The sequence below is a fragment of the Danio aesculapii genome, chromosome 9, assembly GCF_903798145.1.
Source record: "Danio aesculapii chromosome 9, fDanAes4.1, whole genome shotgun sequence".
Lineage (NCBI taxonomy): Eukaryota > Metazoa > Chordata > Actinopteri > Cypriniformes > Danionidae > Danio > Danio aesculapii.
In genome coordinates this window covers 4,646,559-4,666,776 of record NC_079443.1, presented here as the reverse complement: position 1 = coordinate 4,666,776, position 20,218 = coordinate 4,646,559, and the positions used below count along the sequence as shown (strand labels likewise).

The 20,218-nt window shown below is 43.2% G+C and overlaps 1 protein-coding gene across 3 annotated transcripts in view; it reads left to right on the top strand.

Moving 5' to 3' along the window:
* Window positions 1-20,218, top strand: part of mylka (myosin, light chain kinase a) — a 152,428-nt gene that overhangs the window by 17,655 nt on the left and 114,555 nt on the right. For all 3 annotated transcript variants that reach the window (XM_056464687.1, XM_056464689.1, XM_056464688.1), the window contains exon 2: window positions 7,188-7,344. In XM_056464687.1, coding sequence (XP_056320662.1) covers window positions 7,188-7,344 — 157 coding nt within the window. The remainder of the gene's footprint in view (window positions 1-7,187; window positions 7,345-20,218) is intronic.

Sequence of the window (20,218 nt, the reverse complement as noted above, 5' to 3'; positions counted from 1 at the left end):
CCAATTTGCACATAACAGCTGCACATATAACGTTGTATATAGTAATAAACATGTATCTGTATATTTGCACTCACTACTTCTATTTTTTTTAAAATATATTTATTATCTGTTTTTTGTCCTGTCTCTGTAATCCTGTTGCACTGTAGAAGCTCTGTCACGAAAACAAATTCCTCGTATGTGTGAACATACCTGGCAATAAAGCTCTTTCTGATTCTGATTCTGATTTTTTAAAGCAAGTCAGTGGCTAACAAAACAAAATAAGGGTGAAATGTCTGTGCCACTGTCATGGATTGGTCAGGCTCTCACGACCCCCACTCACGAAGATCACCATCACCTGACTTCTAATGAGCACACAGCTGCATCACATTCACGAGCACCAGATAAAAGCACAGCACTCCAGTCGCTCATTGTCCGGGCTCGTCTCGACGAAAGCGGACAACTGAGCGACCACTCAGCGTAGTCATCCTCAGCTAAACAAACGATTTACTTACCTGTTCTCTTTGTATTCCTCCTAGTCTTCCTGGTCCTCCCGAATCGTCCTGTCTTCCAGTCCTTCCAAGTCTGTGTCATCCTCTGTCAGCTGTATCTGGTGTGTGCTGTCCATCCTCGTGTATTCCTGTTACCCAGCCACGGAGGAAAAGACCCCAACATCATTCCTGATCCTCCTGGCTATCCTTCATGTGCTCCTTGTTGTCATTCAATAAACACCCTAACGTTTCCTTACCTCTGTCTCCTGTCCGCTTCATAACAGAAGCCCGGACCCATAACGACGACAACATGAGCACCCTCGATCACTTTCAAGAGCTGGTGGACCAGTTGAAGCGGATTCTACAGCCACCAGCTCCACTTTCCAACGCACCACCAGCACCGAGCACTTCCGCCTCCACAGTTTCTTCTTCGGCCCTTCCTTCCAGTCCCATGGCCCGACCAGCGCCCTACTCAGGCGGAGCGGGGGAGTGCAATGGTTTTCTGTTACAATGTTCCCTCATATTCGAAATGCAACCTTCTCTATATCCCACAGATAAGTCAAAGATCGCCTACATCGTATCACTACTCTCTGGACCTGCACTTAAATGGGCTGAGACGATCTGGAACCAAGCCGGGCCGGTCATGAATTCCATCACTACCTTCACGGAGTATTTCAAAGAGGTGTTTGGACGTTCTGATGGGGAAGTAGCCGCTGGAGAGCAGCTGTATCATCTAAAGCAAGGTACTCTATCTACACAGGAATATGCTCTCCGGTTTCGCACTCTAGCAGCTGCAAGTGGATGGAATGAGAGATCGTTGTTGACCACGTACCGGCTCGGCTTGGAACCCACTCTCCGAATCCAGCTGGCCACATTAGATGATACAATGGGTCTGGAGAGATTCATCCAACATTCTCTCCGATGTTCCGATCGTCTCCGTTCCTATCAACAGGACACCATCACCCCCTCGTCTGCACTCCTCCAATCGCCTGAGTCAACAGCCTCTCCAGAACCAGAACCCATGATAATAGAGTCTGGAAGACTGACATCAGCGGAACGACAGAGGAGGCTGACCCGGGGTCTGTGTCTATACTGCGGTGTCAGTGGACACACCCGTATGGAGTGTCCCCTTCGTCCCATTCGGACTTCAGTGAGTGTATTCAGTACGAATATTGAACAATGTAAACCACTTACTACCACCGTACAAATAACTACTGCCTCTATTTCTCTCCTTGTCACAGCCCTCATCGACTCCGGGTCAGCAGGGAACTTCATCTCCCAATCCCTCTGTCGTCAACTCCACCTCCGTACTGAGGCGTCCTCGCATATATACCAGATACAACCGATAACCCAGTGCACTCGATCTTCGACCCGTATCCATCGACAATGCGAAGACATCCTTCTTCAAGTGGGGCTGTTACATCAAGAGAGGATTCAATTTCTGGTTCTGGAGGGTGCAAATATGGACATCATTCTAGGGCGCCCGTGGCTGGTGAAGCACGATCCCATCATCTCTTGGGGCACAGGAGAGATAAAGAAATGGGGATCTGGATGTACACCTACCTGTTTTCCAAATCTCCCTCTTCAAGGTCGGAACCCCATTTCTTTGTTTGCAACATCGGTCGAGAGCCCTCCTGAGAAGCAGTCTATCCACATTCCTAAGGAGTACAGCTCCTTTCATGATGTCTTCTGCCCCAAGAGAGCTTCCCAGCTACCGCCGCATCGGCCATGGGACTGCGCGATCGACCTAGTTCCAGATGCCCAGTTGCCAAGAGGTAGGATCTACCCGCTCTCGCTTCCAGAGAATCAGGCAATGGAAGATTACATAAGGGAGGCTCTGAGTCAGGGGTACATACGTCACTCAAAATCACCAGCCGCCTCAAGCTTCTTCTTTGTGGCCAAGAAGGACGGAGGGCTGCGTCCATGCATCGACTACAGGGTCCTAAATAACGGTACAGTAAAATACCGATATCCCCTTCCTCTGGTACCAGCCGCTTTGGAACAGCTCCGAGAAGCTAAAGTCTTCACTAAATTGGACCTCCGCAGCGCGTATAATCTGATAAGAATACGTGAGGGGGACCAATGGAAGACAGCATTCGTGACCCCTACTGGCCACTATGAATATGAGGTCATGCCTTACGGTCTGGTCAACGCCCCCTCCGTATTCCAAAACTTCATTCATGAAGTCCTCCGGGAGTTTCTTCACCACTGTGTAATAGTGTACATAGATGACATCCTCATTTACTCCCGGAGTGAGGCCGAACATCGCCAACACGTTGCGGAGGTCCTACACACATTGAGAGAACATCACCTCTACCTCAAAGCGGAGAAATGCTCATTCCACCAGAAGTCGATTCATTTCTTGGGATACATCATTGATCAAACCGGTATACGTATGGATGGGAAGAAAATTGAGGCTGTTCTATCCTGGTCAGAACCCACTTCCATTAAGGAGCTCCAGAGGTTTCTTGGGTTTGCTAACTTTTATAGACGGTTTATCAAGGACTACAGCAGGATTACATCACCTCTCACTAATCTCCTCAAGGGTAAACCCAAAGGACTGGAGTGGACCAAAGAAGCAGCCGCAGCCTTCCGCCTTCTTAAGAAGGAGTTCACAAGGGCCCCACTCCTGACTCATCCTGACCCAAATCTTCCTTTCGTGGTGGAAGTGGACGCATCCACCACCGGCGTCGGGGCAGTATTATCTCAACATCATGATACACCGCCCCGACTGCATCCCTGTGCCTATTTCTCTCGGAAGTTGAGCCCGGCGGAGCAGAATTACAGCATAGGAGACAGGGAGCTGCTAGCAATCAAGCTAGCCTTGGAGGAGTGGCGTCACTGGTTGGAGGGAGCCAAACATCCGTTCCAGGTGATCACAGATCACAAAAACCTCCAATATATCAAAGAGGCCAAGAGACTATGTCCACGTCAAGCCAGATGGTCACTTTTCTTCTCACGTTTTGATTTCTCCATTTCCTATCGTCCAGGACCCAAGAATCTAAGAGCAGACGCTCTCTCTCGTTTACACGAGCATCACGATCATGAAGAACTCCCAACGAAGATTCTTCCCGAACACATCTCCATTTGTCCGATCACCTGGAACGCTCCTCCAGTCGTTGCCACTCCGGAAGCCCCTGCTCCGCCGGGATGCCCTCCTCATCGGCAGTTCATACCACCTGAACACCGGGTAGATCTGATCCACTCCTTACATACCTCGCTAGGCACTGGACATCCAGGGATCAACAATACTCTCTCGCTAGTATCCCAACGATTCTGGTGGCCAAACATGGCAAGGGATGTGAGGCAATATGTTCAGGGCTGTAAGGACTGTGCCCAATCCAAGAGCCCACGTCATCTACCCGCTGGAAAGCTCCATCCCTTGCCGATTCCGAACCGTCCCTGGTCACACCTAGGAGTGGACTTTATCACTGATCTCCCTTCGTCAGAAGGTAATACCTGTATTCTAGTCATAGTAGATAGATTCTCAAAGTTTGTCAAACTAATCCCTCTGAAAGGTCTTCCCACAGCCTTTGAAACAGCCGACAATATCTTTAATCAAGTCTTCAGGTCATTTGGTATTCCAGAAGATATTGTGTCGGACAGAGGTCCACAGTTCATCTCACGTCTATGGAAAGCCTTCTTCAAGCTCCTAGGTGTGGCCGTCAGCCTCTCTTCTGGATATCATCCCCAAACCAACGGGCAGACAGAGAGGAAGATTCAGGAGGTGGGACGGTTCCTGAGGACCTTCTGCAGTGGTCACCAGAGCTCCTGGAGCCAGTATTTGGGCTGGGCAGAATATGCCCAAAATTCACTGCGGCAACCCTCCACCGGACTCACGCCATTCCAGTGCGTCCTGGGCTTCCAACCACCGCTCTTTCCCTGGGATGGCGAACCATCTGATGTCCCCGCAGTGGATCACTGGTTCCGGGAGAGCGAGAGAGTCTGGGACGAGGCTCATCAACATCTGCAGAGGGCAGTCCGTCGAAGCAAGGTAACCGCCGATAGAAGAAGGTCTGAAGAACCCAGATACACACCCGGACAAAAGGTGTGGCTATCCACCCGGGACATACGCATGCGACTGCCCTCTCGCAAGTTAAGTCCCCGATTTGTTGGTCCCTTCACCATCGTGGAACAGGTTAACCCCGTCACCTACAAACTACAATTACCCTCTCACTACCGTATTCACCCTACATTCCACGTATCACTCCTGAAACCCTATCACGATCCTGTTCTTCCCTCCACAGAGCCTGACCACGAATAGGAACCCCCTCCTCCACTGCTCCTAGAAGAAGGAGCCGTCTACGCAGTGAAGGAGATCTTGCGTTCCCGACGTCGTGGTGGCCAGTTGGAGTACCTGGTGGACTGGGAAGGGTACGGCCCCGAAGAAAGGACATGGGTTCCCAGAGCTGATATTCTCGATCCTAGTCTCATGGTGGAGTTTCATGAGAGCCACCCTGAGTTCCCAGCGCCTAGAGGCAGAGGGAGACCACCACGGCGTCGGAGGTGTCGGCCCTCAGGAGCGGGCCCTGGGAGGGGGGTACTGTCATGGATTGGTCAGGCTCTCACGACCCCCACTCACGAAGATCACCATCACCTGACTTCTAATGAGCACACAGCTGCATCACATTCACGAGCACCAGATAAAAGCACAGCACTCCAGTCGCTCATTGTCCGGGCTCGTCTCGACGAAAGCGGACAACTGAGCGACCACTCAGCGTAGTCATCCTCAGCTAAACAAACGATTTACTTACCTGTTCTCTTTGTATTCCTCCTAGTCTTCCTGGTCCTCCCGAATCGTCCTGTCTTCCAGTCCTTCCAAGTCTGTGTCATCCTCTGTCAGCTGTATCTGGTGTGTGCTGTCCATCCTCGTGTATTCCTGTTACCCAGCCACGGAGGAAAAGACCCCAACATCATTCCTGATCCTCCTGGCTATCCTTCATGTGCTCCTTGTTGTCATTCAATAAACACCCTAACGTTTCCTTACCTCTGTCTCCTGTCCGCTTCATAACAGCCACAAGCATCAACAATCAATAAAAATACCATTTTCAAATGGGTTTTCTCCAAATGTTCATGTACATACACTGATAAAAACCATTATAATCTCTATAAGTACATTATGAACCACTCATCGCTCCCGAGGCATGATTGAAAACATGGACATATATGGTGCTTAATTCAGTGTGTGAACATGAAGAATTTAGCATACAGTATGTCATATGAAACTCATTAAAATGCTGAAATTCAACAGGGGATCATAATATTTCAGACATGCAGTGCTTATAGAAGAATCATCATGCCCATTTGAAATAATTAGTTTATTTGTCAGTCAGCCTGAAATCAAATCCCATTCCGAATAACTTTTCCAGCCATTTGAAACGTTTTTGTAGCCTTTTACTAACCTATGCCTTTCTACAACTTTATCCTGGAGGTCTTTTGAAAGAAGTAAAAGTATGATGGGTATGATCATTTTCTATAGCACTGTGTATATATATAAACTACCTGACAAAAGTCTTGTCGACCTATCCAAGTTTTGGGAACAACAAATGATAACTTGATTTCTAGTTGATCATTTAGTGTCAGAAGTGGCTTACATGAAAGGCAAAGGCCTCTATATTATTTTACCAAAATACAACATGATCATGCCGTGATTTTAATTATTTAATTAAGGTGTGACTTTGCTTAGACAAAAGTCTTGTCACTTAACAGAAATAATGTACTGTTTAGAATAGTAAGTCATGCTGCAGTGGAAAAAGAATGAATATTGTGTCCCATGTGCTCCCATGAGCTTGGAGGACTGCATCCATACATCTCTGCAATGACTCAAATCACTGATTAATAAAGTCATCTGGAATGGCAAAGAAAGCGTTCTTGCAGGACTCCCAGAGTTCATCAAGATTCTTTAGATTCATCTTCAATGCCTCCTTCTTCATCTTACCTCAGACATGCTCAATTATGTTCATGTCTGGTAACTGGGCTGGCCAATCCTGGAGCACCTTCTTTGCTTTTCAGGAACTTTGATGTAAAGACTGAAGTATGAGGACCACTATCCTGCTGAAGAATTTGCCCTCTCCTGTGGTTTGTAATGTAATGAGCAGCACAAATGTCTTGATACCTCAGGCTGTTGATGTTGCCATGCACTCTGAAAATCTCTCACATGCCCCCATACTGAATGTAACCTCAAACCATGATTTTTCCTTCACCAAACTTGACTGATTTCTATGAGAATCTTGGATCCATGCGGGTTCCAATAGGTTAATTACGCAAGTTAGGGTAACTAGGCAAGTTATTTTATCATGACGGTTTGTTCCATAGACAATCAAATAAATAATAATAATAAATAAATAATAAAATAATAATAAAAAATAATAGCCAAAATTATTTTATTATAGCCATAATTAAACTAATAAGACTTTCTTCAGAAGAAAAAATATTATGGGACATACTGTGAAAAATTCTTTGCTCTGTTAATCATTGTTATGGAAATATTCTTAGAAAGAAACAAAAATTCAGGTCTAATAATTGTGACTTCAACTGTATAATTGTTATACAAACTGCAAGTAATTCATGTATTTAAAATTTAATCATGGGCTCTTTTCGATGAAAATATATAATATTCATTTGTTCTATTTGTTCAGATTTTCTTACTTTATTTTCTTACAGCTCAAAGGTGACTTAAAACCTGACATAAAACAATGCTTTTTCTTTCTGTCTTTGCAGAATGATGGCCGATGTTCAGTTTGTTACAGGATCTCATGTCTCCAAGACAGCTCTGACTCTGGGACGAGGTTCCCCCAGCAAAGAGCCCCCTGTTTTTACCCTCCCGCCCCGCAATACCCGTGTCTGCCAAGGGGGAACTGCGCGCCTTGAGGGGAAGGTGAGACACATTCTTCATAATCATCCTGATCCAGATCCCCAGTAGTGCAATAAAGCAGACACTGCGTCTGCCAATGAATTTCATTCAACTCTCCCAACAATAATCTATTTTAGACACCACTAACTCTGAAAGCCAAGCGAGCTGCCTTTGCTGTCTACAGCGCATACACAGGCATCAGGCAGTTGTGAAAGAATGGCCTTGTTTTGCTAAGGCTTTACAGAAATATGTCATCCTTCTTTTCGAATGTCAAGCCTTCCTCCCTTGCCTTCAACTGATAGAAGAAGCATATAAAATATTATGTAAGATTAGATGATGAGTTTTTCCTTGAAAGATTCTTATCATGCAAACATCTGTGTTTTATTACGTCCTGTAAGTGTGCAAGGGGTGCGTTTAGACACTTCCTAGCGGCCTCAGACAGACACAGCAGGCAAATATAGCAGAGGTTCCAGTAATATATGTGTCTGTGGAAGCTCAGTGTGTGCTGTCTAAGGCCAGAGAGAGAGGAACATTTTGAGAGAGCCCGAGAGACTGCAGGTTTCAAGTATCTGCGCTAAAGATGTGTCATCTTAAATCTTAGAGAGAGGGGCTTTTACAGTTAAACTGGTTAAAACAAGGACAGTGTGGGTTCAGACCATTGTAAATGCATGATCATGCCTAGCAAGGTATGCAGGGAGCTTCAGGGTAACGCTTTAAGTGAAGGGGTGTTCATAAGACTGTCATGAATGTCAATGAAATTTTATGCATGCGTAATTTGCTCATTTTAATTGCCAAGATGACATGGTTTGTTATGGCAACTTGACATGAACAATTGGTTTTGTCTTGGTCAACTTGATGTTACCAACAAAACTTGTCAAAAATCTGTCATAAACATGATTGCCATGAAGCCATTGTAAATGTGATAAACTAAGCAAGACAATCTGGTGTGGCAACATGATCTCACGGCAATTTTTTAATTTATTGTCTCATTCGTAGGAATTTGTATGATCTCATTCGTACAATTTAGTACAATTTTCTCATCCTCCAATGATGGTAGGGTTTAGGGGTGGGGTTTGGTGCCACACCTCCTATTTAAAATTGTAAATTTTCCTACGACTGAATTCATATGAGTTAGCCACTAAACTGACAAAATGTAAAATAGTTACGATTCCTCGTGAGATCAGAGTGGGTGTGGAGGTATTTTTGTTGCATATACCAGTTTAGAAAAAAGTCCCCGTTTACACTGTCAGGTCTTGATGTTCAATTCCGATTTATTGCCTATATCTGATTTATTTGCCTGTTTGTTTACACGTTGTTTTAATTGTGACCCATGTCTGATTTATGTGTTTACACTTGCCATACAATTTACAACATCGCGCATGCGTAAAGGTGGGTGCATCTGCGCCAAACTAGCCACGATGGAAGAAATTGTCTTACTTTTAGCTCTGTGGAAAATACGCGAAGTTCGCCCAAATTTTAAATGATTTTGAGACGTCGCGCATGCGTAAAGGTGGGTGCATCTGCGCCAAACTAGCCATGATGGAAGAAATTGTCTTACTTTTAGCTCTGTGGAAAATATGCGAAGTTCGCCCAAATTTTAAATCATTTTGAGACATCGCGCATGCGTAAAGGTGGGTGCATCTGCGCCAAACTAGCCACGAAGGAAGAAATTGTCTTACTTTTAGCTCTGTGGAAAATATGCAAAGTTCGGCCAAATTTTAAATGATTTTGAGACGTCGCGCATGCGTAAAGGTGGGTGCATCTGCGCCAAACTAGCCACGATGGAAGAAATTGTCTTACTTTTAGCTATGTGGAAAATATGCGAAGTTCGCCCAAATTTTAAATGATTTTGAGACGTCGCGTATGCGTAAAGGTGGGTGCATCTGCGCCAAACTAGCCACGATGGAAGAAATTGTCTTACTTTTAGCTCTGTGGAAAATATGCGAAGTTCGCTCAAATTTTAAATGATTTTGAGGCGGAGGAGGAGGAAAACGACCGTCATCGCAGCTTGCGCCTATGGTTAATACAGTATATGGTCTCCTCCACTGACTCATCTGACTCTGGGCAAGAAGGCAGGTAACTTCTGCGTCGGCGTCTCCACACACGCTGTTCCTTCTACGTCATTAAACCGCGGAGAAGTACCACATTGTTGCAAGTTTAATGACGTTCAAAATCAAATCACGTGTGCTGTGATGAGTGAAAAGCTTAGGTGCTGGCTCCAGACAGTGCAAAATACAGACAGTGCATAGTGCAAACAGTGTTTTTACTCCCCAAAAAACAGGACAATGTAAAATTGGCAGTGTTGACAGCAATATGTACAATGCATAGGTGTACACATAGCTGTAGGCAGTATTGTTTTAAATGGAATGCCTCGATAAATCCGATCTGCCTGTTTACATGATAGTCGCATTGTCACATATCCAATATATTTACACATATAAAGGAGGCCTGAAACCGATTTCTGAATATCTGGATGCATGCGTTTTTTTTTTCACATTTACATGCTCATAGAACATATTTGTGTCATATATGTGCAAAAAAAATTGGAATAGGGTCACATTCAACTGGCAGTGTAAACAGGGGCTTAAATGTCCCATGAACATATTAAGTTAATGAAGCCTCTGGCATGCATATTAATGATTCCGTGTGCAACATATCAGTGATTGATCAAATTTTAATGACGTGGCTGCTTGTCAGCTCTGGATGACGTAGAAAGTGACCTAAGTGTGGTTTATTTATAAACTAATTTTAAAAGGAGCGCGTGCTTATGATTGAACACAGCTGGTCCAGCATTAGCTAACACACAATCCACCAATGAGTCAATTTCTAATTCTGCGTTCACACCAGACGCAAAAGAAGCATAAAGTGCGAGTGATTTACATGTTAAGTCAATGCAAAGACGTGAATGGACATCCTGCAGCAGGATACGCACAAATGTCTCAGCACAAATGACGCGATACGCACAAATGGCGCGACGCGAATTAAGCATTTTGCACTTAACGCGTGAATCGCTCGAGTTGGAAAATCTGAACTGCAGCAGACATTCGCGCCACATTAACCAATCTGGAGCTTGCTCTTGTGGGGGCTTGATTATGACTGTTGTTGGTGTCCCAGGGGAAAATCCTCCAGCACACACCGACAACAGTTCATCAAACTGGGCTCGGCTCAGTCAGAAGCACTGCTGAAAGCTTCCATCATCCAGGTATAGTTTCTGGAGGAGTTTATGAGCTCACAGAGCTGGGTGCACCTCTGAAAGAATCTAGTGGACTCAGACACTGCTCCAAACGAATCAATGCTGTTTTTCAGCCTTCATAAAGCACATAAACACAGTTATTCTCTCAATAAAATCAATGTTAGCCATTTAGCAACGAAGCTACAGTCACTGGGCAGACAGAAGCCCTACCCATGACGCGAATCCGCGTTTGTTCTGAAGTGAATTTGAACACGCGAATGAAGCGAGTACACTCAAATGTACACTCAAATGTAGCGCGATTTATCCGCACGTTCTGCGTTTGGTGTGAACACAGCATTACTCACCATAAATAACCAAAAATGTATACCTCAGTATCTTCGTTTTGAAGAATTCCCACTTCCACCCTTACTCCTCCCTCCTTTCTAGATAGGGCATCACGGCAGCCCAGTGGTTAGCACTGTTGCCTCAGTGCAAAAATGTCATTGGTTCAAGTCCTTACCAGGCCAGCCGATATTTCTGTGCGAGTTTACATGTTCTCATCGTGCTCGCGTGGGGTTCCCCAGTTTCCTCTCACAGTCCAAAGACCTGCAACATGAAATTTAATTGACCAAATTGGCACTATAGATGATCTCTAGTCAGCAGTATTTTTCCATAGTAATCCATAATTTGCCATTGAAAAGCAGGGGAGTTCTCAAGATCTAACTGAGCTCAAACTCCCCTCTCACCCTTTTATCAGGAGGGAGCCCCGGGCTTGAGGATCTTTTGAGCTTAGGGCTCAGGACAGCAAGCCAAATACGCTTTATTATCAATGATCAGCTAAATGTGAACTCTTGAAAGTAGCTACATGTGAATTATAAGGGCATCCCCATGAGCAATCCATCAGTCTGTTTTGGGTTCTGATTGGCCAGTTTTTCACAGGGGATTTACACTAGCGTAATTTACTTGAGAATGAGGAAACAATTATGTTTGAGGCTCATGGTATGGCCATTTCCATATACTGATCTCTTATTATTCAACAGTTTAGGTCAGGGGTGTCAAACTCGGAAGTTTAGTACCAACCCTGCTTCAACACACTTAAGCTGCGGTCACACTTGACTTTTCTTCCCATAGACTTCCATTCATATGCACGCGAATGCGTCAGACCGGAAACGCGGGGTCATGCATCAAGTTTCGCGTGTTGCTGCGGTGCAAAGTTCAAGCTTGGTGAACTCTGACCTGCGAAATCGCATCACTTGAGGATCAAAACACGACCTCCCTGGACAGAAATTTAAAACATGGAGCAATCGCTCACTTTTTTAAATGTCTAATCATCTTGTTTAATCCCGCCCCTTTTCGCAGCACCGTACGACAGAATTTCGCACACACAAAGCCTGGTGTGACCGTAGCTTCACCTGTAGGTTTCAAACAAGCCTGAAGGATTCAATTTGTTTGATCAGGTGTAATTAATTAGGGTTGGAACTAAACGGTGCAGGGCTTCGTCCCTCCAGGAACTGAGTTTGACATCTGTGGTCTAGGTATACACAGATTTTCTTTAAAAAAATAAATGACACTAAGCTTTTTCCCAAATAAACACTCGTGTCGCACAGCTGAATGCAGCACTTGCAGGTAAACTCACCGTGGTTTATCATAAGCCTTTTAAAGATCATTTTTTCCATAGTTGGCAGTACGAAGGAACAGAAACTTTGTCTAATTAACAAACAGCAGCTAAATGTGTCTAGACAAAGCATTTAAAGGCTTTTATTTTCATGAACAGCATGGAAATAAGTGTGTCATCTACATCTGAATGTTCTGATTGGTCAGAGTAGACGTCTCATGTCGGTGTGTTCTGAACTTGTATGTGCTTATACTGACAATCTTCCACACTGTAAGTTCAGTAGTTCAGTTCAGTGGGAGGTTAAAACCCTCAAGAGTGACCTATAGGGTCCCTAGCATGGTTTAGAATCATAAGTCATTGCAAAGCTTACGAATATTTGAGTGGAGGCATCATGAGGCCTAGACACATGGGTAAAGACCACTCCCACTTGTAATTTAGAGAAATTTATTGACATGCAGAATACCAGACATTCCACTTCAGGTCACACAGTCCTAAGTTTCAAAAAAATGTTGTTCTACCCGCAGTGCTTCCATATGGCACAAGTGTTTTAAACAAGTATAATTCACCATTGCTCCGCAAGCATGAAGTGTTCTAGCAGAGACAGGAAAGCCCTGAGCACAGGTACAGCTGCTGGATTGGAGCGAGTTTGTTACAGCCGTCAGTGGAAAGTCTGACAGGGTCTCCTCTATCTTCATATGTTAGCACTTTGGCTGAATTCACATATTCTGAACACAGACAGTGTGTGTTTTAGCTATTAGCAGACATACACAGGCAGAAAACACTACAGCTGCATCTAAAATCGCATACTTTGCTACTATATAAATAATAATATAATAATATAATATGTCAAAACCAATGATATCTCACGACATTTCGTAACTTTTTGATTTAGTCCCTAACTCATATGAATTTGTACGATCGCAATCGTACAATTTAGTATTATTTGCTTATCCCCCAATGAAGGTTGAGTTTAGGGGTGGGGTTTTGGGGTGGGGTTTTGCTCCACGACGACTAAAAAAAAATACATTTTCATACCACTGAACTTGTACGAATTCCTATGAATTAGCCACTGAACTGACAAAACGTAAAATAGTTACGTTTCCTCATAAGATCAGGCTGCAAAAACAGTATGCGAGCCAAGTAGGATGTTCAAATTCATAGTATTCGAAAGCTGTAGGTGAGAATTACCCGGATGACGGACTACTTCTTGCGAGATTCTGTAGTGTACATCCAATGAATGCTACGCTATCCCATGATGCCATGTGAGAATTCATGGGAGTGAAGTGACGCAACTAATGCAGGTAGGTCATGTGATAATGACAAATGGCAGATGTAGTACACCAGAGTTCCATTCATGCTATATAGAACAGTGGTTCTATATAGTTCAATTCAATTTACCTTTATTTGTATAGCGCTTTTACAATGTAGATTGTGTTAAAGTAGCTTCACGTGAAAGATCATAGTAAACTGACACAGTGTCAGTTCTGATTTCAGTGTTTAAGTTCAGTTCAGTTTAGCTCAGTTTAGTGTGGTTTAATAATCACTACTAAAAGTCCAAATACTGAAGAGCAGATCCATCGATGCGCAGCTCTACAGATCCTGAACCATGCAAGCCAGTGGCGACAGCGGCAAGGAAAAAACTTCACCAATTGGTGAAAGTAAAGAATTAAAAGACCTCGAGAGAAACCAGGCTCAGTTGGGCATGACCATTTCTCCTCTGGCTAAACGTCTTGTGCAGAGCTGCAGTCAAGGCACTGGAGGCTGGAAGCTGGACCTCAGCGAAGACTCATATGTCCCTGGAGTGTCACAGGAATCTCATGCTCTCCACTCCTCCATGAGCATCACAGTAGCTGCTCAGGATATAGTGGTCGATCTTTATCACTCTACCAGTAGATCCTGAGAATGAAAGAAGAATAAGTGCAAGAGCTGCATAGTGATCTTTTTTATCTTGATTTAATTGCTGTTTTCAAACATCGGTGTAATACTCTTCATAAGACATTCTGCTTTCACGTGAGGAGCATAGACTGTAAAAGTTATGGACGTAGTGTCCGTGACGTCACCCATAGGTTTCTGAAGAACCCAAAAGAAGCTACCAGTAGGCGTGACCAACCGTCGCCATTTTGTTTGTACGTCATCGCATGAATGGAGGGATACCAACGGAGGGCGGAGTGTAAGCGGAGCTATAGATGGCGGGGAGATGCTTAGACGGGATTTCCTATGGGAAAGACACTTAATACTTCATTACCTGTGACTCGTTTGTGTTTTGACCACATGTGCTTGGTTGTATACTATATAAATAAAGTGTTTATGTAACGGAGGCCAGCTAGTAAGTGCTGTGCAGGTAAACCTCACTCCTCTGACCTCTAAAGGTGCTCTAGTGACAAATGCTAGACCATGGTGTTTAGCCTCCTCGTAGGGCAACCGACTCCCATGCGGAAGGTTGCTGGTTCGATCCCAGCTCGAAGCAGGTTGGGTGGTGTAGGACAGGGGTGCTTACATTGGTGCTGTGACCTGGATGGGAGTGAGTGCTTGCTACACACAAACAACTTGGCTGTACGGTAGCATCGCAACAAACCCTGTGGATCATGGAAACAAACTCAAACGACCCTTCATGAACAGCTAAATACTGCGTGCCGTACACTGTCTCACAGCTTGGCAGGTATGGAAAGCTTATGCAATCATTAATAATAAAGAAGCAGGCTCTTCTCATAGGATAAGAAAACTCATCTATGAGTAATAATGAGAAACCGACACGTCATCTCTGGACAGGCAGAAAAAAAATTATCCAGTTTTCCTCAATTAAAGCTGACCCTCACATTCACACACACTCATTTACCGGTAACACGTATCTTTGGGCTGTGGGGAAAACCGGTGCACCCGGAGGAAACCCATGCAAACACGAGGAGAACATGCAAAATCGACAACTAGCCAGGACTTGAACCAGCGGCCTTCTTGCTGTGAGGCGACAGTTCTAACCACTGAGCCACCATGCTGCTTTCTTTTTTCTCATATTTGCAATCAAAAGAGCAATAATTAATGCTAATTGTGCTATATTATTTCTGTTCCTAAAATCATTTTTGCACCTTACTTTCGATAAACATGTTTTTTACATTCTTTATCCTTTATTAAAATCATTTTGTGAAGTTTCACAAGCTAATTTCGAGAGGAGGATTGACTGCATCTGGTCACCCATCTACAATCATTAGCCAATCAGATTAATCCAAACTCACTATAAGTAGCCTAGCTAGAACTACTTCCTTATCTTTGTTTTTTCCGAAGAAACCCCCCATCCACCCCTTCTCCTCCTTTCCTCCTTTACCACAGGGAGCTCTCGAGAACCATCTGATCTCGTACTCCCCTTACATGCTCTACTGACCAGGCGGGAGCCCTGGGCTCAACTATCTCCGAGCTCAGGGTTCTCTCCAGGGACAGCATGCCAAACCTGCTAACAGTTGTCAAACAATATCTAAGTGTGAACTCTTGAAACAATGTTTGACTTGAGGTTATGAGTTTTCAGTGTGCTGTGGTCTGCTCTAGTCATTCTTTGAGACAGCAATAGAAGAACAAACAGGGATTAAAATACCTTTGTCTTGTGACTGCTAGTTTCCTGTTGTACTCTTGTTTTCTTTCAGGCTACTGAAGGGTGAAGGCAAGCATCAGACGTTACACTGAGGCATGAGGGATTCATTGCAGTTTTTTAGGAAAGCTTTTTTTTTTAAATAAGCTAACTTCAAGGGATAGTTCACCCAAAAACGAAAGCTTACTCACCCTAAAGGGCTTTCATGAGTTTTTATACTCTTGATCAAAAATAGAAACCTGTAATTCTTTACTTATATAGTAGTAAAATCTGGTTTTCTAAAGATCTTCTTTTGTGTTCAACAGAAGAATAATGTCATTGAAAAAAATCATAGTTCTACCAAAACTTAAAGAGATAGGTCACCCAAAAATGTAAACGGTCATCATTTTTACTTGTTACAAACCTTTATGAGTTTCTTAAAATTAATAAATGTTACATGTTTAGATTATTAAAGGGATGAGACGTAACATTAAGTAAGTTCTGCTGGTGCTCGGTGAAAATAAAAGAACCACAAACAGTTTCGTGCAACAAAAATAACAATTTATTAAACGATAAATATAATTAGGGCGGCACGGTGGCTCAGTGGTTAGCACTGTCGCCTCACAGCAAGACGGTTGCTGGTTCGAGTCGAGCAAATGGAGTTTGCATGTTCTCCCTGTGTTTGTGTGGATTTCCTCTGGGTGCTCCGTTTTCCCCCACAGTCCAAAGACATGTGGTATAGGTGAATTGGGTAAGCAATATTGTCCATAGTGTATGTGTGTAAACGAGTGTATGCAATTATTCCCAATTATGGGTTGGAGCTGGAATGGCATCCACTGCGTAAAACATATGTTGGATAAGCTGGCGGTTTATTACGCTGTGGTGATCCCTGATGATTATGACTGAGCCAAATGAAAATTAATGAATGAATATCCCTTCGAGTTGCTGGTGATGTTTGTCTTTGTGCCTCTACATATGTGTGTTTGTGCAGTCAGTGCCATAGACTGCCCGCAAGCTGTTTATGGACTTATGTGAGGCACTTGCCAAGAGCGCATGCTAGAATCAGTTTTTAATCAACGTCATTGTGGCAGGTCTTGGACAGGATAAACTGCAGTCCAGCGTCTGACTCTGTGAGACAAGGTCACAGTGTGAGTTCACAATGTAGCATTTTCTCTGACGCTCTCATGAGAAGCAGATACATTTCTGAGCACGCAGTGCATCTCAACTTTTACACTCCTCTACAGTATATATCTTGCCAAAAGTGGGAAAGTGCTCAAAGCAGACAGCAAAAACTTTTAATACATATGGAATATTTTGTGAATCATATATTATAAATGACATTATCAAACATGGATGCTTTTACTCAGATGGGTTGGATTGGAGATTTGAGTGAAAATAACACGGTTAATTTTTGGTTGTAAAAATGTTCCCCTAACGTTCCCATTTAAGTTATATTTTTGCAATAATGTTCAAAACGTCCAGTTTTTCGACAATACATTAGTGAGTTTTTTATTATAATGATGTCATTAAAAAAGTTTTTACAACTTTTTAGCCTCATGTTAAATTAATGTTCTCTGAACGTTATTTAAAACATCATAACATTTACATTATAACAACGTTCTAAGAACGTTCTCAGTGAGACGACTCAAATTTTTCTTAACAGGTTGTTGAATGTTATGTTACAGTCCATTCACACTGAAGGCAGCGACAACGCTGTCTGCCTTCAGCTCCGGTGGCGAGAGCATCAAAATTTACTTCATTGATGTGTGGTTTATTTATAAACTAATTTCGAGAGGATCACGTGCTTATGATTAACACGGCTGCTCCTCATTAGCTCCGTAATCTGACCCATTAGATGATTACGGAAGCATTATAAATAACCAGAGTTCTTGAAGCTTCCCCCCCTTCCACCCCTACTTCCTCCCCCTTTTGTGTGGCTAGCACTGTTGCCTCACAGCAAGAACACCGCTGGTCCAACCTCCTATCGGGCTGGTTGGTGTTTCTGTGCGGAGTTTACATGTTGTCCCCGTGTTCGCGTGGGTTTCCTCCGGGTCCCCCGGTTTCCTCCCACCGTCCAAAAACATAAACAATAGCCAATCGACTAAACCAAATGATCACCGAAAACAACACTAGTTTACACTTCTCACGCGGCGACAAGCAGGGGAGTCCTCGAGACCTACCTGAGCTCGAACTCCGCTCTCGCCCTTCTAACGGGAGGGAGCTCCGGGCTCGAGGATATTACGAGCTCAGGGCTCTCTCCCGGGACAGCATGCCAAATACGCTTTATTGATTATCATTGATGATATTAAGTGTGAACTCTTGAACTTGTATTTAAAGGGGCCATTGCAGCAGATCAGTTACACTCCTGCATAAAACATGCTTTCTAGCGTGAAAATGTTGCGCATTTCTTTATCAAATTCATTTAACAATGGAAGATCAAGTTGCATGTGGTGTGGCTTTGCTCCACTTAATTATCCAATATGTCCATATGTCTGAAATATCCTGAAGCAGCAATACTGTTTTGTACTGTCGCGTGAGATTCACGATTTTTTAAAGATATATATATATTTTAAAGATATTTATATATATATATAAAACATTAATGCACATCAGTAACTCGCCAGTAACTTATTTAATGTATGTTCCTGTAAGATAACATTGTAAATAATTGAAAATCCGTCGACCGCAATAATCAAACCCCTGGCAACAACTTTGGTCGGAACCAAAGTTCACAGGTCTGTGTTCTCTGAACTCCTCTCAAGTTGTGGACTTTTCATTCTGATTGCTTGCCGCCAAACCGCATCATAGCTCGTTACCATAAAGTTAACTTGATTTCAACTGTCTTCGACGCCCACACCGGCGAAGACATGCCACGCTGCTCCTTGCCGCTTATTTCCGCCGGCTCTCATTGACAATAAATGACTTCCAGCTACTTTGACGCTCTCGCAGCTTTCGGTGTGAACATACGGTTAGTTGCTAAGTTGTTTTTATTGGCTTTATTTAGGCTGGTTTATACTTCAATGTTCACTACGTTACTTTAACGGAAGTGCAAAACATAAATCCTGTGAACCAAACAATCTAACAAGAGATGTTTTTCTAAAAACAAACTGTTATTTTGGTTATATTTAGCTAGGATGAACATAGCTAGACAGGTTAAGAACATCTAGCAAACCATTATAATTGTTTAAGGGTAGAAATTATGTTAGTATAGGAAACAATCACAGTATCAATGTTTATTTCTATAGCACTTTTACAATGCAGATTGTGTCAAAGCAGCTGAACACCGAAATTCTGGTAAACTGAAACTGTCAGTCAAGTTTTCAGAGTTGAAGGTCAGTTTAGTTCAGTTCAGTGTGGTTTAATTTTTCTCTGCTAATCCATCGATGCACAGCTCCACAAGTCCCAAAAACAAGCAAGCCAGTGGCAACAGAGAAGCAGGAAAAACTTCACCAATTGACAAAAGTGAAGGAAAAAACCTAGAGAGAAACCAGGTTCAGTAGGGCCAATCATTTCTCCTCTGGCCACTGAATGTCCATCATGGAGAAGCTGCAGGTGTGTGTAGGTCACCAGCAGGTGTTAAGGCTGGCTCACGGGATCAATGCAGAGACTCATCTGTCACTGGGGTCTTTCAAGAATCAGTCTCATGCTCTCCACCCCTCTATGACCACCACAGCATCTGCTCAGGATTATGGAGACCTCGATATAAGAAAAAACAGACTAACATAAGCGTAGATGCCGTTCAAATGATAATGTCTCTTGGGAAGTGTTACTGGCTTCGGTTGTATCTACACTCAAAAAAAGATTTCATGCTGCTTGTTCAAACTACTCATTTAAAATGAACTGAATCCAAACAATTCTTGAGTTTTTTAGGCGACAACTTAATTGTTTTATGTTCAATCCAGTTAAATTTGTAAAAACAATTAAGCTAACTTAATCGATTTGTGTTGAGACAACATGAAGGAATTGTGTGGCACATTTTTACAGTGTATTATGCACTTTTAAAAACTTTGTAAATTTATTACTCGAAAAATATTAGTTCTGCTATTGTTTATCAATTATTAGTGTACGAATTAGTGTACAACCTAATGATCCATGACCTAGGAAGCAATATAAAACTGATTAAGATCCACCCGATCTCTCTACATCTTCACCTTGAGCTCCTCTTTCATTGGCTCCGTCCATAATCCCTGTTTTATACAGCCAGACCTCCACCTGTCTATAGTCTGGGTTCCCATCCAGCCTCACCCCTCCTCATGAGAACATGCTTTCCCGGAACTACTCTCGCAGTTATTGATCTTTATTGTGTCATTCTCTTGATGATAAGGTCTAGCTTCCCTAGTTTTGTTGGATGACAATTATTTGCAGCTGTCTCTAATTATATTTGAGGTTTTATTCCTTTCTAAGTTTTCTAAGTACTGAGTTGGACCCGCTTTTGCTTTCAGAATTGCCTTAATCTTTCGTGGCATAGATTCAACAAGGTACTTGAAATATTCCTCACAGATTTTGATCCATATTGACATGATAGCATTACATAGTTGCTGCAGATTTGTCGCCT